The 26,623-nt window shown below is 35.5% G+C and overlaps 2 protein-coding genes across 3 annotated transcripts in view; one reads left to right on the top strand and one right to left on the bottom strand.

The window, feature by feature from the left end:
- The window catches only part of LOC125778148 (uncharacterized), a 334,571-nt gene that overhangs the window by 100,131 nt on the left and 207,817 nt on the right, over positions 1–26,623 (bottom strand). The gene's annotated exons all lie outside the window — the stretch shown is intronic.
- The window catches only part of LOC105233162 (nuclear pore complex protein Nup205), a 30,891-nt gene continuing 11,566 nt past the window's right edge, over positions 7,299–26,623 (top strand). The window contains exons 1-14 of one of the 2 annotated variants that reach the window (XM_029553356.2): positions 7,299–7,582; positions 12,391–12,714; positions 12,778–12,879; positions 15,212–15,765; positions 15,824–16,318; positions 16,498–16,691; positions 16,792–16,944; positions 17,450–17,651; positions 17,783–18,632; positions 18,693–19,436; positions 19,495–19,702; positions 20,290–20,524; positions 21,760–22,486; positions 22,543–22,829. In XM_029553356.2, coding sequence (XP_029409216.2) covers positions 7,388–7,582; positions 12,391–12,714; positions 12,778–12,879; positions 15,212–15,765; positions 15,824–16,318; positions 16,498–16,691; positions 16,792–16,944; positions 17,450–17,651; positions 17,783–18,632; positions 18,693–19,436; positions 19,495–19,702; positions 20,290–20,524; positions 21,760–22,486; positions 22,543–22,829 — 5,270 coding nt within the window. In that variant the 5' untranslated portion in view covers positions 7,299–7,387. The remainder of the gene's footprint in view (positions 7,583–12,390; positions 12,715–12,777; positions 12,880–15,211; positions 15,766–15,823; positions 16,319–16,497; positions 16,692–16,791; positions 16,945–17,449; positions 17,652–17,782; positions 18,633–18,692; positions 19,437–19,494; positions 19,703–20,289; positions 20,525–21,759; positions 22,487–22,542; positions 22,830–26,623) is intronic. The other variant, XM_011215139.4, reaches the window with a different exon arrangement.

Here is a 26,623-nt window from a genome sequence, read left to right on the forward strand (position 1 = left end):
AAATAACGACCCAATTTATAAGGAAAAAGTAGTTGAGTATTTGAAAAGTATAATTTATTTAAAATTATCTTTTGTTTGGGGTACAATGTTTTGCTTAATAATATATCGCGCCGAATAGAAATAGGATGTGTTGTCGGCGCAAGTGGAACGATGACGATCGAAGCCAAAGTGGGCGCAGTGAGTGGAAAGTATGAAGCGTTGGGCGATGGGCGGCTTGTATAGAACGAATAGTAGAAAACGAATGCTGATTTGCGATGAGTGTAGGGCGAAAGTGTAGATCGAAAAGTGTCCGCTTCTCTGTCGCTTTTGCTTTTGTTGGTTGGGTTGGTGCGAGTGTGGTGTGTTATATTGATGTTATTGTGTAGTGGCATCCTGTGGTGAATTCCGCTGTAGCATCAGGATGCGCCAGTTTCAGCAGGTAGAGGGGGTGGATACTTAACTCATTTAAACAAAAATGAAAACTCAAACTTTTGAATTGAAATCTTAAATTGGATTATATTAGTCTGAATCCGATTCGGATAACACTAGCAAACTATCTATTTATATATATAATAATCTTCATCTTAAAATTTTGACGTTCTAAATTTTGATCATGCCGTTTCCTCCACAGTCAGATGGTAGCGGACATCTTTGTTGACATCACATTTGCTCCGTTTCGCCGAAGGCCGAAGAAATTTATTGTACTCGTTTCACATCCGTTTTATACCAGTTGCCCAAACTGACACATTATTTTGTCAACTGAACAATTCAGTAGTATCACTCAATTATTGGATAACCTTTAATCTTTACTCAGTAATTGGACGACACATTATGAACTATAATTCGTTTAGAGCGAAAATAATATTTTGCAGAAGAAATCTGACAATTGAAGTCTAGTTACGGTCGAATAATTCCTCTAAGTCCGCTAATCATCATATTGGCTGACTTCGAAAACGTCAATTGCAATGCATACGATCAAAGTATATTGTTACATTGCATTTTGAAACGCTTAAACCTGTTAGTAGATGCGTAGTGATCGGTTTCGCCTTCTCCTAGCATTGTTCTTTCACTGCCATTCAGAAGACTGGAAAGGTGTTCCTTCCATAATTTTAGTATGCTCTTCGGTCACTAGGTGACTTTTGGGGGTTCTACAAGAGTATGCTCCGGTCTTGAAACCTTCTGTTAGCCCCCGTATTTTTTCGTAGAATTTTCGAGCATTAGCCCTGTCAGCCAGCTTGTCATGCTTTTCATACTCAGGCATTTCGGTCTCTTTCTTATTTGTCTGCAAATGCGTCTCTCTTCAACTTTCGGTATCTATCCAATCGCGCACGTGTTGTGGTGGATTGTAACGTTGCGAGGAGGGCAGTCTGTTTTCTCTCCACTGCAACACGGGACATCTTATCGTACCAGCTGTTATGTTAAATTTTCCGAAAACCAATTGTTTCGGTTGCTGTTTATACTCACATGTTGACGAGTGCTCTCAGAGAGCAAGAGGGCAAGTGAAATGGAAAATCGTTCGGCTGTCTGTTGTGATTACAGCTTCTCGACTTCTAACCTTCCTTGTGTTTGTTGACGTGCCTTTTTTGCTACACAAAAGCGGGTGCGTATCTTAACAGCAACAATTATTGGTCCGAGTCGATGTTAGGACCTCAGGGCGTACGCACTTCTTAAACACTGCAGACGTGTCGTCCGTTCCTTTATAACAGCACTATAGTAAATGACACAAGGACCTACATGTTTCAGTCTTTGTCCCGTCCATCGCACTTCATGGACGGCGGTGATGTCAGCATTTATTTTCACGAGGACATCAACCAGCTGGGCAGCGGCTCCTGCGTTTGCCGTGTTCGTCATCAAAACGGCGTCTCTAGTCCGAGGCTGATGTTTAGTTTTCTTTGGGAGCGTTATTTACGTGGCGATTCCCAAACCCAGCGCACAACCCTGTGAAGAAGATGTTTCGCATTCAAAGGGATGTTCTTAGGCTACCCAGAGGATACTTGGTCTAATACCGGAAGTCGTGAGCTTCTTGAGCCATATGCAAAATAATCGTTTTTGGTCAATTCCAAGTGAGCGGTCAGGGAACTTTTTTCACTTGTGTGGCTAACTAAATCGAACACGAGGCAAAATGTAATAATGAAAGAAGATGTTACTATAGGTCATAAATAGGATTGTAGTCCTTGATAACACCTAAATGGCGTATATTCCCGAATAGTGTAGTAAATTTACCTAAAGCAGGAAATAAGAACTATTCACTGACTATGTACATCTATTAGTCCATTTGGTCTTATTTTTATTACGACAAAAAAATGCAAAGATTGTAAATAATGAAGTAAAGTGTAAGGTTAGAAGCATACTTTCAACGTTGAAATTGAAAAGTATTTTAAATTGATAAAAACCAGTTTTATTATAGAGTATTATGAGGTTTTCAATTTTCTCTTCTGTAGGAAATCTTAGGATTTCTTAATATTTGAGAGAGCACGGATACGTGAATCATCTATGAAAGTATCAGAACAGACGCCAGAGATAAAGAGATGATAAACGTCAAAACCTACTGAACTTTGACAGCTAATCGAGTTCAGTAGGTTTTGACGTTTAGCAATTGGAAACGAGCGATGGCCTGATTAAAATCTTACCAAAAAATATATAAATAGAGGGATTTGTTGCATCGTTCAAGACCGCTTATAAAAAATGTAAAACAATGAAAATTAAGTAAATTTGTGATATTTAAAGGTATTTGATGAAACGTTTTGTAATTTGAAGCATCATAGTATTATTTTCAATGGAAAATGAATAAAAAAATTTAATGAATGAGAGCTAACAAGCTTAAGTCCCTTTTTTGGGTATTGAAAGGTCAAAATTCAGTTCTTCTAATATACTTTAAAAAGCCACTACATAGTAATTTTTATTCGTACTAAATGTTGGGTGTTGCTTCCCAAATTCAGAATATCATAGATTTCGTATCAAAAAAATTTGTGAAAGATGTTCAAATATATAACTATAAATGCTTGAACCAAATATTTCTTTCCCTCCCAAAAAAATCCTCAAAAAGATCGATTTTTTGAAGACTCTAAAGCACTGTTCGGCGACACAAGAGAAATGAGATTTTATGCGCACATAATGCCATACACGACACACATGTGCGCGCACCGATCGTAAAAAATCAAACATTTTTGCGAACATGGATCGGTATGCGGACAAGCCCATACTGGAATAATCCGCATGCGCACACATACCGATCGAACGTACTTGTGTGTCGTGTATGGGCTACTTATTGTAAAACGTACATATTGTTACGAATTTACTCTTGCTAGTTTTACTTCATTAGGTTCGTATCTCTGTGATTGACAAATAAAATCAACACTGTTTAATTTAATTCAACAAACTCTTTATTTCACAAACTCGTCTACATATAGCAGTTTTTACTCTTAGCACTGATTGATTCGTTGGCGCTGCCACGGTTTATTCCCACGGATAGCCACGCACTTCTCGCTGATGCCCCGACGTGTCCTTCTAGAATTAGTGCGTCTGGAAATTACCAGAACATACGGCTATACGGCGCCAACGCAAGCAGACAGTCGCGCGGCGCCATACTCAGTAATTGTTTACTAGACAAAGCAGACAGTGCGGCGCCAGAATGTCTATTGTTTCGACAAAGCAGACAGCCGTGGCGCCAGAATGTCTACAACAAGACAAATGCTATTCCATATACCTACAGCTATTGTTCATAATTAGGGATGCATATTAGCAATACAAATAAAACTTAATACTACTTTTTGTAACACTGCCCCCACTAAAGCCTAATCGTCCGATTAGGCACAAATCCTCTTGAACCAAAATGGGGCGAGCCTATCCAAATGTATTGTTCTACTTTTCATTTTACATCGGGCTTTTCCATTTCTTTGTATGCGGTATACCACGTCATTAAGTCGTAGTTCATCACCATATAGGGTCCTTCCCAGGCTGTCTGCAGTTTCGGGACAGCCTTTCTTTCGAAGTGGATTGTGTCACAACAGGACCAGATCACCTTCTTCAAAACCTTTTGAATTTGCCGCTTGATCGAACCGGTCCTTCATCTTATTGCTCATCAGATGCGTATGCTTGATCTTACCATTAGATGCAAATTCATTCATTTCTTCCTTTAAGGCAGAAACACATAATCTCATCATTTCTTACAGCTGTAGGATTCGTCCAAACTGTAAGGATCAGCAGGGGAGTCGCAGATCAGATCCGAAAATAATCTTTGCTGGCGGGTAACCAGTTGTCTCGTGCTTCGCTGAACCGATACCGCCAGCAGGAACATCTGGATGCGCTCCTTGTACCCAATTCGTTGGTCTTTATCAACGATTTTGCGCAGATGTTTCTTCGAGCGTTCGGTTGAATCTCTCTACCATCCCATCTGATTGTGGGTGTTTGTAACGCTGGTGTCCGTGTCTTGTGGATGCCCAATAAACTGTACAGAACTTCTTGGAAAAAATGGAAGATTCGAAATTCCTCTGCCTTGATCTGAGTGTAATTCGACGGGCACTCCGAACTTGTTATCAATTTTCTACAAATGCTTCGGCTACGGTCTTCGCTTCCTGGTTTGGTAAGGCATATACTTCTGGCCATTTACTGAATAGTCCATGACAACAACCAGTAGATATTTGTTTCCGGCGCGTACTGGTTGGGAACGGAACCTGCAAACATTCCATTGCGACTCGTTCAAATGGTGATCCCACGTTGTATCTGTGGAGCCTACCGCGACTTTTGGGCTTTTTTTGAGGACCTTTAGCTGCCATGCACTCTACGCAATTAACGTATCCATTCTGCTATGGAATCTCGACAACCGATCCAGTAGAACCGTTGTTTAATCTTCTCTATAGGTTTTTGTAATCCCAAGGTGCCCTCCACTAGGTCCATTGTGATATTCTTTCAATACTTTCGCGATCATGGACTTCGGTACTATGATCAGCAGACGAGACTGTCTGCCATCTTCGCCTTTCCCAACAGTACGATGAAGGTATCCATTACGAGGTTTATGCTGTTCCATTGGGCCAATATGCTTTTGCCGTTGGACTCTCGCTACTTATTTGTTCATTTGGTGGTCGTACCCTATTTTCTTTGGCTATTATCAGCTTTGCAAGATTCAGGGTCCTCCCAGCTGATTGATTCTGATGCGGTGAGGAGTCCAATCATCCTTAGGTTTCTATATTCAGTAATCGCACGTCGATTATACCTGCTTTTTTCCCTCTGATTTGGAGCAATGTTTACGTTCCAGTGGACAAGGGCGACGCGATAATGCATCCGCATTTTTGTGGTGAATCCTCTTTCGGTGTTCTGTTGGTGTTTTGAGTTGATTCCGTTTTGTTTTATGGGTTTACCTTTATATTGCAATTACGGGCAACAAAGTGACCCGCTTTTCCACAGTTGAAACATCTGCCTGTTGTATATTACTCGCTGTGCAGCAATTGTCTTCAGAGTCTTCAATATTTCTTCCATCAGCGCCGGTTGTTCCATTTCAACTTTGTACTTTGGGTGCTGGTTTTAACTTTAGTAGCGGAAGCTGTTTCCTTGTGTGAGGGCGTGCGAAACCGTTTCAGCAAACGTTCTTTTTTGGCATTGCATATGTGCGCGTTTTTGGTGTCCACAATCCACGAATTCCATTATATGAAACATTGAATTTTTACCCTCTCAATGTAATCCACAGGTGCATCTGCATTTGCAAATGAGCCAGGCGTTCTATTTCAGTTGCGAACTCTTGCAATGACTCGTTCATCTTCTGACCCCTATTTTGCAGTTCGATCTGGTATATTTGTTTTCGAGGTGCTCACTACCATAACGTCCTTCTATCGCACTCATCAATGCTCATAGTTGTCCCGTTCACCAGTCTGGAATAGTCTGAAGGATTTCTGCTGCCGGTCCCCCCCCCCCTTTCAATGATACAAACAAGGACGCACTTTGTCCGCTGCATTCCAGTTATTGGCCATCGCTGTCTTTTCAAACTGAAAGTTTGAAAATTTGAAATGGAATACTTCCATCGAATGTGGGTGCCTTCAATCTTTGATTATTTTGATGGTGCAGGGCCATGTAGTTTTGCAGTTCTCTCGCACACGATTACTTAATTGCAGAACTTCTGATTTAAATTTTCTTCGCCATTTTTTAAAGTGGCTTAATTCGTCTTCAACTTTTGAAAATTTCTCTTGCACTTGTTTTGTGTAGTTGCGTAGTATTTCCGTAATCTGTTGTGTAAGGCGAGACTCTAACTGTGATGTATTTTCAGCTATTTGCGTCATTGCTGTGCCAAACGATTTTCTGTTTGCACTACATTTTCTGTTATTTGTGATAATATTTTCAGCTATTATTTGCTTAATAGCCACTAACAGCATGTCGTGTCTGCACTTGATGATGTTCGTTGTTCTTCTACTTTTTCTTCTACCTTTGTGTAGAAGTTTCTGGCCCATTATAATTCGAACTCGTACACATTAATGCCATCCGCTTCCATTGCTTCACGTAATCGTGCCTGCAGATCCGCCTTTTGCCCGCTTATCGGCAAATTACGCTCCTCCAGTTCTTTTTTAATTGCCTGAATTCTCAATTCTCCGAATTTAACCATCTTGAATTTGGATTATTTGACAATCCCACTTCTGACACCAATTGTTTACGAATTTACTCTGCTAGTTTACTTCATTAGGTTCGTATCTCTGTGATGGACAAATAAATCAACACTGTTTAATTTAATTCAACAACTCTTTATTTCAAAACTCGTCTACACTATAGCAGTTTTAACTCTTAGCACTGATTGATTACGTTGGGCGCTGCCACGGTTTATATAGGCCACCGCACTTCTCGCTGATGCCGACGTGTCCTTCTAGAATATTGCGTCTGGAAATTACCAGAACATACGGCTATACGGCGCCAGACGCAAGCAGACAGTCGCGGCGCCAGAGCTCAGTAATTGTTTACTAGACAAGCAAGACAGTGCGGCGCCAGATGTCCTATTGTTTCGACCAAGCAGACAGCCGTGGCGCCAGATGTCTACAACAAGACAAATGCTATTACCATATACCTACAGCTATTGTTCATAATTAGGGATGCATATAGCAATACAAATAAAACTTAATAACTACTTTTTTGTAACAATATTATACCTACGAACAGAAATCTGAAATCGAGATCCTATTCTAAAATTTACGCAATATTTTTACCTACAGAAATATATCTATATATATTTCACAGTATACAATTTCGTTGTATGTATGCAGAAACCTTTCGAAAGCAATTACTTGACCGTGTAAAGTCCTGGTTAAGTTTTTTTTGGAATAATGAACAAATATTGTGCATTGGCATCCCTATTCGCGATTTGTTTTGGCGCAAGAATTGTGCAGATGTTTGAATGGTGATCACATTTTCGAGGTAGTAAGCAGAAAAATAAATGGATAAGTTGAAGTGTTGTAAACAAAGTCCAGAGGCCTTTTTAGGACCAATGGAGGATTTGTGGACTCCTTACAAACATCTAAATACTATAATTCAACGAAACCTGTGTAATCCAACAGAACAGTCTTTGATTGAATTGGAAAGTCATTTTAAGAAATATAAACAAAGTTTTACATCGTTGCTCCAATACCCGGTAGGTTCTAACAAACGGTCACTTTAAGAAATTAGTGCTGTAAATATTAGTAAAAATTTATGTTGTTATTGGGCGGAATATTCGCAAACAATTTTCAAGAATACTACCAAGTTGACATTCCTTGGATATAACACAGGTCCGTTCCGGTTAGTTAGAACTAACATGTGGGGAGGGTTATTTAATGACATTGGCTTTTTATCTAAAAATTTTAGAAACGTGTTTTAAGAAAAGTACAAAATCTGAAAAAGTTCAGAAAGGTTATTAGCCTCCCCAGGAATAAAAGAGCAAGGTGTAGCGATAAACACCTCGATGTTCCCATGAAAGACATGTCTAAATAACCGGAACGGACCAGGATTATCATCCAGCTTAAGACTGTGAACTCGGCACCATTCCTAGTAATTAATTCACGAAACTTTTCTGCCGCTACACTATTTGACGCTTATTTGGAATTTGTTATAAGTTCGTAATAAGGAAGTCCAAAATAGAAGAAAAGCTTGAATAAAATGTTATATAGAAATAATAATTTCCGCTGCGCTTTTTGAAGATCTTTCATTAAACAACAATATAATCGCAGGTAGATAATTTATAAAAATTTATGTACATTTTTATATGCAACAAACGTACATACAGCTGTTCTACTTGGTATTAATTGCCCGAAACTTGTATCGCTTTAATTTTTTACATTTTTATTTCTCATTCGAATACCAATGCGTAACAATAAGTAAGAAGATTTGGACCATTTTTAGACAATATATACATAAATATTATAAAGCAAGAGTCCACAGCGATGGGACCTTGTTACTTTTTTTTTTACATGTCCTCTATATACATATATACTTAGGTAAAACGACCAACGACCATAGAGTTTCGGTTGTGATTACTTAGCCTGATAACAGGAGGTAAAGGTGTATAAAACAATACCTAAATATTGTTATTCATACTTTAACGATATTTAGGTTTCTTTTTATATTTTCTTCGATATGGCATTTCCATTCCCTTTCTTGATTTGGAAAGTAATTTTCACCGTCGGATTCTATGTACAAGGTCAGGAAATTTTTCTGAATCAGAAGAGAATTGCATTTGGCATTTCATTTTTAAACCGCTCTTTTTTTTGGAAGTATTCTCTGTTAGCCTTTTTCTTTGAATGTACATTTGAAGAATCTATGAAGCTAACCCAAGAACATTGCTTGAGGAGAAAACTTATTTGGCACCTGTTTTTTCAGCCAAATGAAACCCAAAGGAACTTCGCCTGTTGTAAGATTTCAATAACCTCATTTCTAATGCATAACTCTTTCTCAATTTTATTTTTCAATACTGCCTTACATACAATTGGCATTTTTATTAATTTGTTAGAGAATAATTACTCTTTGGCACTTTGTGGCATTTTAGGAAAAAGTATTAGAAACATTTATATAAATTACATGCTGACCAAGCAGGCGTTATCCTGCGTGAAATTATGTGTGTTTGAAATGAAAAGAAAGTGTAATTTACGTTGTGTTAAAAATCATTTATTTTCGATTTTTCTAAATTTTTTAATATAATAATAATAATAATGACAGATTCAACTTTGAGACGCAAATAATGCGCCGCCATACCAAGCCTCTCCAAAGATTTTAGAAATTCCACTGGATAATTCACTGCTTCGTATTTTTGGCAGCTAAAATTGCGCGTGCACTCGAGCAATCGTAGTTACGATAATTTGGTTAATGTTGGCATAAAGATTTGTGATGAGCTCAAATTTCATTGAAATGAATTTACAAAAGGCAGGTGGAATTGATATCAAACCACTGGAAATATCAATCGGAATTTGCCTATTACCAATTCTTATCTTCGGCAATGTAATTTTTGTTCGCATCCCATAGAAGGTAGAAGCAATCATCGTTTTTCGGGTGGATAGTGTAAATTCGTCCTAAGGTATTAGTTGAGAAAACACCTGGATGTCAATCTACTGGTTGGCCTTGGCATTTCATGTATAACATCAAGGCATTTCCGAATAGAGCAATGTGATCGCAAACGGATCACTGACGGTGTTTCCACTGGCTGGCCTGGGTTGAAATGCAGTCTTTGGCCGTTCTCCAAATGAACTGCGAGACGCACAACAGTCGGAAAACATTCATAAATTGCAAAAGTAAATATCCTAAAAAGTGATTTATTGCAGTTCACGTATCGAGCCATTTGATACTTGCTGGTCTCATTTCGTTACATATTTCCAATTAAACTGCAATATTCAACATTGACATGATTTTGAATGTGAATTATAAAACAGTGGCGAAGATGGTACGATCCATGTGTTGTCGACTTCGATATTCACTCCTCTAAGGTGAATGCTAGATGTTCTGCCATTGTCGTCTGGTGAGTTACGCTGATAGGGTGGATATCCATCATTTCCAGTTTGCGTTTCCGGAAAAAAGCACATCTCTGTATCAGGAATTTCCACAGAAATGATTCACCAATTTGATCTGGTGTAACTACCATCCACCAAACAAAGAATAATAGGTGCGTGTGGCAAACATCTTTTTTTGCAACTCAACAGAGTACATCCAGCATGTAGCAGCACTATATATACGTTGCTTCAAGATAAAGTCCATCAAAACATCGTAGTTGTTGTTTGAAGAGTCGTGCGATCGTTTGCTTATCGACCGCGATCCATAATTACACACGTATGTCATCGCATCCTGGGAGAACTTGTTCATGTGTCTTGGGCTGCCAATGTATGTTGATGGCAAAAAGAACGCCAACCGATATTAGCGCGACCTCTTCGGGGCTTCGTAACAAATTTCAATTTTTAATTAATCACTTTATGTGAAAAACACAAAGTTTTCATTGAAAAATTTTCAATAATTTTTCTTTTGAATAGTCGGAATAAAAAAGTAAGCGACCGAAATTGAACGATTCAAATAATTTACAAATAAAAATATTAAAAAACAAGCAAAAATTTACTTATTGGTATTGTCCAATGTTTATGGTTTCTAATCCTTCCTCGATCCACATTGAACAACCTTTGAAAATTTCATCAAAATTGGTTCAGCCGTTCTCGAGCCTTAGCGTTACTAACAGAAAAAAAGAATTCGAATTTTTCTCGGCGTAAAAACCATCTTTAAACTTCAAACATTAAAAAAAAAGAATTATCCAAATAAGTTCAGGCGTTGTTGAGTTATGCGTTTAGCAACACATTTGCGTTTCATTTTTATATTATAGATTAAAAATGACTTTCTTATTCTTCTGTATTGATTAAAATAGTTATAGGCTGCGGTTGGAATATCAATGAAACTCTTCATTCCTGTGAAAGTACATTCGATGACATTATGGGTGGCAACCTCCTTTCTATTCTTTTGCATGGCCACTACGGGCACGTTTCCAGAAGTCCAGACGCTGAAGCCAGTCTTCGACGGATTTTAAGCAATCGGTTGAATCAGCTGCAATTTCAAGTTGGATATTTCTACGAAGTTCATTAATCGTCGCTGGCTTTTTGGCATGGACCATAAACTTAGCGCAGCCTCACTGGAAATAGTATAACGGCGTCAAATCGCACGACCGAGGCGGCCAATTTACTGGACCATTTCGTGAGATAACAAACTTTGTTTTCAATAAATCGAAGTGACATTCGCTGTGTGTCGCCGTTCTGTTGGAACTGGAACCACATATTGTCCAAGACCATATCATTCGTTTCGGTTATCATTGAGCGGTAGTGATTCCCATACACAGTAATATGCCGGTCTTGATCATCACGGAAGAAGTACGGCAAAATGTCGCCGGCTCATAAACCGCACCAAACCGTAATTTTTTCGGGAAGCAATGATGGCTCATGGAGTACGTGTGAATTGCTACCTGACCAATAGCGCATATTTTGCTTATTGACGAATTCATTCAGCCAGAAATGAGAGAGGTGTCCAACGCTTGAGAACGACGTGTGAGGGACTGATTTGGGTCTTCCTCAATTGAAGCGTTAGCGACAGCAATAATCTCGACACCACGGGCACTTCTTTGTCTCACTACTTTTGCGCTGTGCCTGCGTATTCAAGTGTTTCCACTTGACGCTCAATTGCTGACCTGACGATGATTATGACGATCATAAATTGGACGTAGCGCTCTTAAAGTTGAGGCCACTGACTCCGAATTACGGTAGTAAATTTTAATAATTTCGACTCGTTGTTGGATCGTATATTTTTCCATGACGAAATATCAAACTTTACTGAAGAAAAATGTCGCAATAGCTGGGAAAAATATGACGTCGTTTGCTGTCCCTATCGGTCTACTTTTATAGCGTAAAAAGACCTGATGTGTATTTCTTACAGAATAATAGTTATACTCGTATAGTACAGTGAGTTTTAAATAACTTACGCAATAGGAATTGAAGTGTAAGGTTTTTCTTTTGCCTTACATAATACTCTCTAAAAACTCACCGCATAGCTTTTATTATGTGAGTAATAAATAAAAGTTATGAAATAACCCTTATACTATTGTAAGCGAAGAAATAAATATCGAAATATAACGATTATTTTGTGAAGACTTTTTTAATGATTTCTTTAGTCAAAAATTATAAAATAACTGAATATAACAGTCCATGCTGAAAACAACTTGAGTGCCTCAAAATTATTTATTTTTGTCAGCCCATAAGCAAAAAATACAAATCATTTCATAAGTGGGCATACAGTGAAGGCTTCTTAAAAGGAAATTACCCGATTTTACTCTACTTAAAACGATCAAGTTTTATAAAGGAATATTATTAAAAAATATTTTAGGTTATAAAAAGCAAAATAAATATTTTTTCACAATTTATTAATTTTAATTATTAAATATATGTTAAGCAAAAAAATGAAAAACATCGGCAACTATTAAAAAATGGTCTAATAGATGGTGTGCCAATATCGAAATATACTAGAAGTGTAGCAATTTCCAAGGAATTGCTGGATGAAGCCGTTATAATATCGGATATGTTCAATGTGGATGAAATAATGGCATTGGAACTTCTTTGCACTGCGCAACGGGAAATGATCAAACACCCTGGGCTATCAAGAGGATTAGTTGCCGTTTTACTTTACTATGATGGGAAAAAGGCTTTAGTGCAATCGCTTAGAGATCTTTTTCGAGCAACTAATGGCATTTCATGGGTAACTGAAATTCCAAAAGAGGTACGTTTAAATATTTTTCTTCTTCAAAAAATGGTTTGATTATTTTATTATTTTTATTTATAGATATCCAATTTGATTACTTCTTTCACCCAGAACTTGGTTAATCAGTACAACATCCTCGAAAGAATTGTTGGCCTGTTAGATGAGCTTGATATATCGAAAGAGGTAAGTAATTTTTATAATTAGTAGCCCTGTTTCAATTAAACGTTTTTCGGTATTTTCATTTTCTAAATGTAATTATTATTGGCTTTTACAAACTTTGTATTTCATTTTTTCCATCCATGGTAAGTCTGTTTACTTATACTTGTCTTATTTTTATATTTCCTCAAAGCTGTTTAATATTTAACTAGCTGTAGTATTAAAACTTATGTAGTATTCCACTTAAATAGTAGTTATAAAACTCTAAAAACGATGTATTCATCAGAATCGGCTGTTTATACTTAAGTTTCATCGGAAACCTGAAATGATTTTAAAGTGTTTGGGGTTATATAACCTAGGGCGGTATAAAAGCACCATGTTTCTTTAAAGAAGAAAGATTTAAATTCCTTATTTTGAAAGAAATTTTTGTTGTGAGTTAATGTAATTCCCAACGAGTTTACTAAAATCGTTTCGACCATTTCTTCCGATATACAAATCACCTTTGTCAAGTGACATTCATTTCCCGTTTCTACTCACTATAACAGATTTTCGAATTCCTATAAAATTACAACTAAATTCGGTTCCCAATATTTCCATCTCTTCCAGAAAAGAGTGGGAAGGAACGAGGTAGACAAGGACGCAGGGATTAGCACGGCTGGGTCCAAATTAAATGGAGTAAATCCTTGACTTGCGCAACAAGCATGCGAACTTGACATGAATGGAGCTAGGGCCGCGCATTAAATTAGCGGCTTGGGGGATTTTGTGGCGGTTCTGTACCTTGGCGATAATCACGGCCGTATGGGGAGTGAAAGAGTATTACACTATCAAAAGTTACACCTAAAATCTTAGAATTTCGACTGTCAAGAATTTTGACGACATCGACTGCAATATTAATCTCAAGTCTATACTCCTTCGTCCAGTTCGTAAATATGGTCGTGGATTTGGTGTGGGAAAGTGTTAGGTTCCGTGCAGTGAGGAAACGGGAAAGGTCGGAGAGATAGCTGTTACTTTCGAACACATGAATCCGATCCCATTGCCCGTCGTCAATATTGTGCTATCATTAGCGTAGCAGGTTATAGAAACTCCATCTGGTGGCTGTGGGAGTTACGAGATGTAGAAGTTAAACAGTAGCGGAGATGACACCACGCTGCGAAGCCCCCTGTTAAATTCTTCTCAGTTTTGATGTTTCACCTCGAAATAGTACGGATGATTGTCGACCGCTCAGGTAGTTCATGGTTCACCTTTTCAGTCCTAGAGGAAGCGTATTTTTTTTTGATGTCCTGCAGTAGCGTTGTGTGATTGACTATGTCAAAAGCTTTTGACAAGTCCAAAGCTACGAGGATCGTTCTCTCACAGGGTGGTTTTTGGTTGAGGCCACTATCTGAGCGTTCATGACGCTAAGTGGTGTGCACTTTTCGAAATCCATGCTGGTGGTTGGCTAAGCTCAGGTGGTGACTGAAGGTCGGGAGTAGCAAGGCCTCAAGTGTCTTCACTACTGGGGAGAGTTATCTTTTCCAGGCCTAAAGTCACACTGATAAAGTCCATTCCGTTTGTTGACGGTGGGTTTTAATCTTTCACACAATACGCTCGATAGAACCTTATATGCGATGTTAAGGAGACTTAACCTACGTTAGTTTGCGCAGATTGTGGGGTCCGCCTTTTTGTGGATTGGGTAGTGCATACTTTAATTCCAATCGTTGGTCATATTTTCGTCCGACTATATTCCACAAAGAAGCTGATGCATGCTCCTTATCAGTTCTTCTCCGCTTTGTTGTTTTTCAGACGAGTAATTGCTATTCAAACTTCTTTATGGTCGTGCAGTGGAACGTCAACAATCGTAATCGATTGGGGGATCGGGTGAATCGTATATTGCCACTCTCAAGTGAATAGCAATCAAAGCACTTTATTCACTTTCGTGAATTTCTACACATGACTCCATTCTCCAAAAAATATCACAGTCTGTGGCTCTTACTATGAAGACCGGCAGATTGTGTAACAGACACAGTTCTAGTTAAAGTGCTGCCATGTAAAGAGCAATTTAGATATAAGTAAGAAATCGTAAATTCGGATAATGAGTAGTAAAGCGTTAAGTTGTTCGGATTAAAATAAAAGGTAAGTGGGTAGCCATTATATTTGGACATTTATTCAATAATCCAGTCATAGAACTCAAGAGTGTATTAGAATGTAGATAATTTATCGAGAAATCCGTTAAAATATCTAATAAAGATTAGTCGAAAGCAAAAAAAAGTCAATGTTTTAAGCCTCACAAATTGCAAGAGTATAAAATATTCCGTTATACTCGACCTGATCTCTAATTGACTGCTTAAATTATAAACAAAATATGCTTTATTTCTTCTAGATCATTATCTTAACGAAAAATCGAGCACTGGGATCAAAAAAACACCAAAACCAAGTTCAGCAAATTTACAATGATATTCGAATGGGATTAGCAACGGCATTATTTTATTGGTCAGCGCAAAGAGGACTTTCCAAGGAAATAGTTATTAAGCTAATTAAAAATATATCAAATTGCGCCCAAATTCAATCATCCGGAATAGTAGATGATATAACATTAAAAGTTATTTTTTCATTGATGTACGCCTGTGATACTAGTGTTTTGATGAAATATGAAGCTGCTAGCAATATTTGGCAGAACATTCCAATATTTTCCCAAGGGGATTTTTTACAAACTGTTTATGACGTATTAATTTCCACTCAACAGGATGGTCTAATTGGAACCATCAAACTCGCTTTTGGATTAGCATTAACTGGTTTCCGACACGCATCTCTGCAAGTACCGAATTCTTCATCGAAAATTATAGCATATGATGAACAACTTATTGATGCTGCGATCAACAGCAAAGTGTTTGAGTTTTTATATTACTATGTTTTAGAAAACAAAGATTTATATCGGTAAGGAATTCCTTACATAATTAGGAAAGTATTTAATTATTATTTTTGGAAATTTTAGGCACGAATTTTTCTATCGTCGTATTCATATGCTATTAACGGACTTTATAGAATTTATGCATTCCAAAGTAACTGAGTTACGAGGAAAGGCAGATGAAACTGCGAGAACCGTTATGGGATTTATAAAGGAAGGACTGGAGCCGCCATTTAACTTAGATCATAGTTTTGAAATGTTGATGTTATGTATATCTAAATTTTATAAAGACAATAGAGCAGGATTAGCATTGTGCGTTGAATTTTGGGAACCACTCGATTCAACGTTCACTTCTGTGAAAGCCACCACTCGCTCAGTTTCACTATTTAAATTTATTCGCTTGGCTGGAGAATTATTGCCATCTACTTTGTTTGTATCATATTTAAAAATGATTGCTGGATTGACTAGTTGTGAAAAGTCTGCGCGTAATACATTCAATCTTCTGAAGCAAGCTTCAGGATTAACTGGAAGTACAACTCTATCTTGGGAACATTTCTTCGGATCTTTGATTCAATACTATTCGTAAGTAGAGTAACGTATTACACTTATATACAAAAAAGCTTAATAATACTACGTCTTCTACATTTATAATAATAATTTCAAATACTTGACATTTTTTATAAGAATATCTTATTGAGCCAAAAGTACGTCTAGTCAATATTATAAATAGCTGCCATAAACCTAGTTTCATTTCCTTTTAGAAATTTGCGCCAAGAACATGGTGTAGGTAGTGAAATATCTTACAAAACGCATTTAAACAGAAGTATTAACCCTCAAGAGATTGAAGCTCTTCAGTCAGTACTCGACGTGATAAGAGCCGTGGCTACCTATGATGAATTATCAAGAATTGCAATTTGTGAAAACCCAAATTGGGCTCCATTACAAATACTTCTAGGTAAATTTAATTAAGTATTATTTTCAAAATGTAATTTTTGTCATATTTTCAAGCAATATCTTTGTGTTCATATTTTAATTTTGCGACATTTATATTTTAGGTTTATTGAGCTGTCCGGTACCACTCATGTTAAAAGGAAATATATTGCAAACGTTGGCTGCGCTAACCAAGTCTAAAGAAACAGCAACCATTTTTTGGAACATCTTTGAGACTTCTCAAATTATTCCAACATTACCTGTTATAAGTTCTAATAGTAAGTATTACATCAAATAGTACATTTCACTCACCCTTTGATTTAACATTTAACATATTATTTTAAATAATTTAAAATAGAAAGTGGGGGAAGGAAAGTTATAATACTTTTAAAGTTGATTTTAATACAATATAGAAGAGATGACGAAATTTAAATAAAATTAAAGTACATTGATGTCAGAATATAATATCTTTTTTCAGTATTTTCAATAGTAATAGAGAGCAAATTATTTCAAAGTGTACACTAAGAAAAAACTTGTTTACAGCGTTTTATTTTTTTAAATTCTCGAAACATTTCTTGGATCATCGCTGAAAGTCTGGCAAAAAATGTTTTTTTTTACTTTTTATGCGTATTTAAGGCCGTCCCTCAATTTACTATTTGACTAATTTAAAGTATTATCCTTTTTGTGTACATTCCCCCATAAGCAACAAAAGTGTATGCTCGACTTTTATGCCAATTACTAATATCTATTATATAGTTATATTATAACTTCTTTTTATTCTAGAATCATGCAACCTTCTAACGGAAATATCGCAAAATGAATCTCGTCTAGAATGTTATCCCCTTTCTCAAGGGATCTTAGACTTGATATTTTCTTTATTAAAAGCATGCATGCCTAAAAACTTAGGAGCGGACCACCGAAAACCAGGACTGCAACCTTATATAACTTTTGTTGTTGAAGAAATTTTCTTCAAATTCTATGATCGGTAAGAAGGCTAATATATGCAGCAAAAGCATACTTTATTCTTGCTCAAAAATTAAATCAATTCGATTTGCTTTACAATTTTGCAAATTTTAACATTAACAACAAGTATTCTATTTTTTATCTCTCTAACAGACAGTATAAAAATTTGACAGAAAAATGGGAAATCTGTTTGAAATGTTTGAAAATATTGAATTATTTAGTTCAAACATATGAACCTGCGCCAAAAGATTTTGAAGAGATCCAAGACCAAAGTTCGCCAATGGGATATTATATAATGCTGCAGCTGCATAAAAAATCTCACTTTTTAAATTTGCTTCTTCTAATAATTGATGATGCACGACAAAAGCTTGATGAATACGAACAATTTAATGAAAGAGAAATGCTTGAGGAAAGTGCCCTTCTCTGCCTCTTAATAATAGAAGAAGGATTAATTAAACAAAAAGAGTTTTTGAATTCTCACAACATTGCGAATACGTCAAATATTATTTTTGGTTTAAGCAAAATCATTTTAGATGTCAATCCACGTAGCCAACGCCCGGATCATCTTTTGAACATAACAAAATTTGTCATGTACTGCAGTTGGCTACCCAATCACTCCTTTGCTGCTGTAAATATTCTTAACATGGTTTCGAAGATGCCTAATATTTCAAACCAAATCTTGGATGTGTTTATTTCAAACGGATATATATATGATGAAATTCGTCAAGGGTTTGTGGATTGTCTAGATATGGATATAAACGCAACTAATTTCTATGGAAAATCTATCGAGTTTCCAAAATCACATAAAATTTATTTAAAAATTAAAACCTCTATATTAGAGTTTCTTCGAAATTGTATATCACAGCCATATCCAAATATTGGGTATTATCTTCTCGGATTTGAATATTCTACTGATTCTATCGAAAAACGAAAACTTAATATTGCAGATTCTACTAATCATTGTTTAAAAGCAATAATAGCTTTACTAGATGAACATTTAGAGGTGAGAGTTTTTTATACAAATAATAAAATAACTTAGCTAATATATTTTACCACTGGATAGGCAATGAAAATTTCAAACACTTACGATGCAGATTTGGAGCAAATTAACAAGAGCTCATATTTCATCTTATATTTGTTGTGTTCAAATACACGTACGTCCGAAGGAATTTTGCGATACTTACGAGCATCAAATGATTTTATTTGCCGCCACTTACATGAACTCCCATTTAAAAACATTAAATACTCCCATATTCTGTATCAGACAAGTTACTTGTTAGAATGCACTGCCATAGAATTAAAACTAGCAAGTTCTTATTGTCAAATAAGTAGAGTTCAGCAAATTTGTGAAATTTTGTTAGGTACTGCTACTAACAAGGCTGATGATCAAATTTCTATTAATTCTACTCTTTTCTTTTCTCACTCATCGCCGGTTTTAAATGAGCATTTTATCAAACCGAAATCTGAAAAAGTGCCAAATTTTTTGCTTAGTAACATTCTGGATTTTTTGGAGTTTGAAGTTAAAGAAGTAATTACCTTTAAATGGGATTTCTTCGATATCTCTTTATCTAAACAAATATTCGATGAGTGTGAATCCATAACAGAGGAGGGTCATTCCTTAATTAATTTGCAAAAATTGCACAGAATACTTCACGATGAGCTTTGCAATGTACAAGGCACTATAGCCGGCGGACAACGAAAATTAATTTTGCAGGAAATTGAGTCCATATTGATATATGCTCTCAAAATAAATGAAATGCGGAATAAAAACAAGGGAACAATAAAAGTGATGGATGCCTGGGCACAGGTATAGTATTAATTTGTATAACTTTCTTGGATTCTAGATAATTATATTGAAATTTTAGGTTTCTGAAATTATATTTATATACGCTTCGGAAAATACTCTACCATACACTATCAAACAGGAACTTTTATTTGAAATGTTACAAAAACTTCTTAACAAAGCAGTATCCATACAGCCTCCTTTGGAAATATCAATTTTAACATCTGAAGCAATTTTTATACTCATTGTTTGCTTACGACAATGTTTCTCCCGAAATCTAGAAAACATGGGTAAGTCGTTTAATACTTCAAATACTTATATAAAAAATATTTAGTTTATCCTAAACATAGTATAGAATATCTGGTCACTAAATTACGAACGAGCTAAATTTCATAGGAGTTAAGTGAAATTAAAAGAACAGTGACATGACAAATCTTTGATTTTAAATTTTTAAAATAGTCATTGATTGGTCAGATCACATAATACCTTCAACGAAAAACATACATGTTTTCCAAATTAGCCATTCAAGTTTTGAAAATATTAGTTAATTATCGTATGTACATATATATTATACCCTACCTTCTTTGAAATGAAAATGAACGTGATGGTACGAAATTCAGAAGCAGAAGAACTGAAGTTAGTCAGTTCTAGATAAAGTCTTTCTGATGTTTTTACAATTTCGACTTTTATTATTATGGATTGTTAATCCTTTACTGGAAACATAAGCAAAGCTTACTAGACATTTTTTATTTTCAAAGAAAAGAGATAGTATAGAAATAAATTTGCTCGTAATTCGATCAGTAACTATTAAAATAATATTTAAGTCTTATCAAGTATGCTGTACCGTATTTAATATTATCTTGCTGCACATTTACAGGAAACGACAAAACTAACGCTGCATACTACGGAAATATGAAAACTATTAATATTGTAAGCTCAGATTCAAACATATTAAATCTAAAGTCAATATTGAAGCGACTTTTAGAGTGGATTGTAGTAAGCGATGTAAAGTCTCAAAAGCTTCGAATAAACTTATACGCTGCAATACTGAGTTGTCTCAGAATGTTAAATGGGCATTTCTTGGAAAAAATAACATCCCGTAATTATGAAACGTATGTATATCGAATATTTTTAATTTTACAAATTAAGTTTAACTTAAATTGAATGTTATTTAGTTTTAGTAGTATTCATTGTTCATGCTATTAGAATGAAGAATTTGTTATTGAAATTTTGGTTTACAAAATAAGATATGGGCAATCTTACATTTGAGTAGGTAACATGGTGCAAGGAGTTTTTGTTTTCGATAATCGTATGTGAGTAGTGGAAATCACTCTTCCTGTTCTTTACTTTGGGTACTAAGTTCTAATATATGAAAAACTGTTTAGGTGGAAGTGAAGAAATTATAAATTGATGCCGACTTAAAATTCAAAGTTTGATAGTTACTAATTAGCTCTTCAAAGTTTAGAAAGTAACTTTTAACGTAAACAAATTCATTCATACTCTGTTATAAGTTCTGCAATATTTGAGTATTTTGTATTGTGGTTTGTCTAGTTCCATTTTGAACTTTTTGATAGAATGGTCAGGCACATTCAGTGTCAATATAATTTCTGATCACAAAGCCAATCTTCATTTCTAAAGCATAAAGCTTAAGTTCTTGTCAGAAGTCTTTCATCGATCAAGTAGTTTCGTTTTAACATATAAGCCCCTATTATTATCCGACTGAATTTTGGTATTATCGATATCAACTGAACTCCTATTTTTACAATTTTTACATTTTTTACATAACATTTTCAAAATGTAGGCATGGGGCAAAACTCTTTTTTGAAATTCGATTGTATAAATAAGAGCCTCAACGTTGCCAAAAACATCTTTGTTCTAAATTTCAGATATGAGTTCTTTTAACTTCGATTTAGAAGTGCTGAACAATTGGCATTGGATCTAAGTAATTTATTTTCTCGGAGACACAGACACATTGCATATTTTCTCTATACATTAAAAAAAAAAAAATTAATTAAAACTTTTTGGTTAGCGTAATTATATATAGATTTTCATTATAACTCGACAATCATGGAGATATTCTAAATATGACCATGCATAAATCCGTTTCTTCGTGAATGAACGTTAAAATTTCACTTTCACCTATCAGAATTTTAAGTTTCTACCATTTGGTAAACAGCCTAACTTCAATTCAAGAGAGTGGACTTGAAACCAGTAATAGGTGTATTAAGTTTTCTATTTGCTTAGTTTTTCATTTTTTCTAGTGCTACTTTAACTATTTTTTTTTTCAATCATATTTTTATTTTCTTATTGGTATATATATTTATTTTTAACATTTTTTATATTTCAGATTTGTTTCTCGTTTAGATAAAAATCTCGCACCTACGGTAAACTCCGTCGTATCGCAAGTCCCAGTCGAATTATTTTCGCTATTTGGAGATAAATTGATTGATATAATGTGTCGTGACTGTGTTATTGGGCATGATGTATGTAAAATGCTTGCTATGTCGTGTTTTGTTTCAGCGTTAGAATTTAATAATATTCCGAGTGTTCTGCAATTGTTTGCAAATAGGGGTTATTTAGCTAATGTCATCGAAAATTTAGAACAATCCGATCAAGATTTGTGCCTTATCGTAAGTGATTCAATTAAAAATATAAAAGCGTTATATGTCTACGAATCACACATGGCACTACTGTTCAGATTTGCTAATTGTTCTACGGGTGCTGAAATGCTGTTATCAGCTAAACTATTAAGTGTTTTATCAAAAATGAGGGTGTTTGATTTGCATCCAAATTTCCAAGGGTTTGTAAATAGTCAAAATACCGTATCGGAGTTCCTGCCTGCAGTGGATAATCGCTTTCGTCAGATATTTTTCCCAGCTATACAGCTTTGTAATGCTATTATAACAACTCTTGGAATGGACAATCAGTCAGCTATTTCCCACATAGCGAATTTTTTATTTTCTCATTTTGAAATCATCGAGTTCATACTAAGAACCGGATTGTCCCATTCGGATTTAGGTATAATGAATGAACTTTCTGTGGTTACCGGTATTATTGCGCGAGTTATGCGAAAGGTACAATATTTACATGACCAATTTTGACTGCTGATTTATGGTGTCTTCTTTTTCAGGATATATACTTACCAGATGATGTAAAAACGAATCAATATAAAATCTACTCTCACAAAATTAATAGATATATGTTGCATATATTCTGTTATTTTGTATTAAATAACGATATTTTGAAGCGAAACACAAAAATGGATGCTCAAATTAACGAATTTTCTGAACCTAATTGCATCAAACACTTTGTGGACATCGCCGCAAATGTTACCATTTTCTTCCGATACAAATTTACAAATACAATAAACTTGAGTGATATTCTATTCACACCGAAAAAAAATACATCACTTAAAAGGTAATTTTATAATTTTTAACACATTTCTTTATTTATAATTTCCGTGCAAATTCTGTAAAAAAAATACCATTTTATAGCTCAATAGTTGCCAAATGGTGCCAGGATTGAGCAGTCAAAACACAAATATAAAACATCTACAAAATCTTTCAAAAAAGTAAGGATTGAGTATTTTAATGTTTTTTCTTATAAGCGCGCGAACTTATCGAAAAACAGGAAAATACGATTAATTCGGCTGCAACGAAGTTATAATATCATTCATTGGTGCATTTTTTTAGGGTTAAAGGGTATGTTTAGATCGATTTTGATCGTTAAATGTACACTCTATGCTATTGTGATTCGATCTAAACAATATGTTTGGAGATTGTAGTGCGCCTTAGATTATACTCTATGCCAAATTTCTTGAAGATTCCTTATCAAAAAAAAAAAATTTCCATACAAGGACTTGAGTTTGCCCTTATAAAAGGTAGATCATTTAATTGATTACTCATCGACGATGATGCGAAATACCATAGTATACAAATCGAAGACTGAAACACGTCGACGACGGCCACCAATGGCTGATAAATTAGGAAAGCTCATAGTAAGATACGCAAAGCATAATCGTTTTGCACCTTCAATAAAAAATTTACTGAGCCTGGAGACAAGTGTGTAAATACTATTCTCGTAGACGTTTGCAAGATTGTGATTATAGACCAAAAACATTTTATTATTATAAAAAAATATCGATTGGTTGATTGATTTTTTTTTTTATTATTTTACAATTGTACCTAGTATATAAAAATAAAATACTAACAATACTTCTAATCGAATTAATTAGGAGAAATACGTAAAAGTTAAGAAATGCATTTGCTGCTACTGTTGTCTTTCTAGGTCGGAAGGCTTCTTGCGTTTCCACCGGATTTCTCGCGCAGCAGTTTCGAAGAGTCTGGAGGCTTCCTCATTAAAGTGCTGTCTAAGCCTCAGTTTGTGAGACTTTGCTAATTTGGAGATTTCATTTACCACTGAATTCACGCCTAGGTCAAGGTGCAGGTCAGCAGGACTAACGTACCAAAGAGCTAAAGTCCTTAGTACCTTACTTTGAAAGCGTTGAATGCCGGCGATACAGCTTTGATTTGAGCAACTCCATAGTTGGGCTCCGTAGGCTCAAACTGGCTTTAGAACTTGATTCTATACTAACAGTTTGTTTTGATATTTGTAATTGATAGAGTGGATGTGCTGCCAACTAGGTGGTAAAGTTTTGCAAATTTCTTATCGAGCTCACTCCTTTTTTTGATATGCTCTTTCCACCGTAGTTTAGCATCTAAAATGATACCTAGGTACTTGGCGCTGTTATGATGTGGTATAAGATATTGAAGTTGACGCTCCAGCTGCTAACAAAGTTGTGCCATCCGCAAATGTCGCTGTCATATAAGTCAGATGGGAGGTCACTGGTAAAAAGCAAATAAAGAATTGGCCCCAACGCGCTTCCCTGGGGAACACCTGCTTCTATCGGATGTAAATTTGAATATGCATCCTCTAGTTTAATGTGGAAGTATCTATTTTTTAAGTAGGAAGCAATTATTTTGCAATATTGAATTTCAATTTGAGCAGTAGACCCGAATGCCAACTTTGTTAAAAGCTTGAGAAGGCGGCCGTACAAACGTTTTTTTTATCAATTGCATTTTCAACGAAAATACCAATTCGGTGTACCTGGTCAATTGCTGAATGGTGGTCACGGAAGCGAAATTGAAGTGTTGGTATGAGGTGTTTATGAGCGATTATTGATTTGAGCCTATTTATGAGTACATTCTCAAAGATTTTAGATAAAGCTGGTAGCAGCGAAATTGGTCTATATGATGTAACATCGTGTACTGGTTTACCTGGCTTAGGTATCATGACTTCAGATACTTTCCAAAGCGATATAATGTATCTTATGCAAAATGCACTGTTTATAATGTTTACAAGTTTTTTATATAATTCTTTGGTAAATTGCATAATATTTCTCCGGTTATTAAATCGTACCCAGGTGCTTTTTTGAGTCTTGTGTTCCCGATAAGATCTTTAATTTCTTTAATAGTAACAGGAGAAATGCTGATGTGTGGATCCAACCAACCACGGTTTATCTCATATCCATCGTTAAGCGTAAATGTGTTTCTCAAATGATTTGCAAATACGGCAGCATGTAATTTCATTTACTTTTAATGGCACGACATGTTTTATTTGTTTATTAATATTTTTTGCCGCTTTCCAGAGTGAATAGTGAGGGGATTTAGTAGTTTAGTCAGATAAGCTTTGAAGGAAAAATTTTTAAACTGTTTAATTTGTGTTCTTAGTTTCGCTGTACATTTATTAAGCTTAGTTTTGAGAGCAGAGCACCTAGTTTGCTGCCATCTCCGTCGAAGCTTGCGCTTTTTAAGGATACTTTCTAAGATATGTTTTGAGTAATTGGTACCACTTAGATTCACGCGGGTATTTGATGTACCTTTCCGCGCAGCGTTTTGAATTATTTTTGTGAAATCTTCAACCTTACAGTCCAACGCAACACATGTCGATATGTGCTTAAGCTTTGGGTCGACTTTATTCAGTATACTTTTAAATTTATACCAATTAGTATGTTCATTACCTAACGTTGGCTTAGCACTGGTGAAAGGTCAGAGCTTAACTCTGAGCTATCTTTAATACTTAAATGGATTTTCGTTAGTTTATTAATTACAAAGAAGTCAAGAAGGTCTGGCAATTTCTGTCTATCTGTAAGCCAATAAGTCGTCTACCTGTAGGAACAAAATTGCTTTCAACTGCTTGTATAGCTTTGGGAAGTTCTCGACCTTTGGTTGTAGTTAAACGAGATCCCTAATGAGTGTGTTTTGCCTTAAAGTTTCCACCCTAGATGTACCTTCCGTCATATTTTTTTTTTTTAATTCATATGTTTGTTATTATTCCTAGGTGGACTATACAGAGCAATAAGATAGAAATGGTGATTGTGAATTTTAACTGAAAATGTTGTAGCTTGAATTTCTTCCGTCTTAATCTGATCTTCCTCGTGCTGAGTTTGTCGGGTGTGGTATGTAATAAAATTCATAATTATACCCTAAACAGGGTATATTAAGTTTGTCACGAAGTTTGTAACACCCCGATGGAAGCGTCGGAGACCCTATAAAGTATATATGTATGTATATCAGTATGTTGAGCTGAGTCGATTTAGCCATGTCCGTCTGTTTGTCTGTCTGTCCGTCCGTCTGTCAGTCTGTATATTGTATATACGAACTAGTCACTCAGTTTTTAAGATATCGTTTTGAAATTTTGTAAACGTCATTTTCTCTTCAAGAAGCTGTTCATTTGTCGGAACTATATAACATATAGCTGCCATACAAACTGAATGATCGGAATCAAGTTCTTATATGGAAAACTTTCACATTTGACAATGTATCTTCACAAAAGTTGGTACAGGTTATTATCTAAGATAATAGTGTAATATTCGATGAAATTGTTTAGATCGGCTTACTATAGCATATAGATCGGAATCTAGTGCTGGTATGGAAAACTTTTTCATTTGACAAGATATATTGACGAAATTTGGTATAGATTATTTTCTAAGGCAACAATGTAATCCCCGAAGAAATTATTCAGATCGGTTACTATAGCATATAGCTGCCATACAAACTGAATGATCGGATTCAAATGTTTGCATCCTCATTTGACGATATATCTTCACGAAATTTGGTATGAGTTAGTGTTCATAGAAATAATGTAATATCGGAAGAAATTGTTCGGATCGGGTCACTATAGCATATAGTTGCTATACAAATCGAACGATC

Source organism: Bactrocera dorsalis, chromosome 4, assembly GCF_023373825.1.
Source record: "Bactrocera dorsalis isolate Fly_Bdor chromosome 4, ASM2337382v1, whole genome shotgun sequence".
Lineage (NCBI taxonomy): Eukaryota > Metazoa > Arthropoda > Insecta > Diptera > Tephritidae > Bactrocera > Bactrocera dorsalis.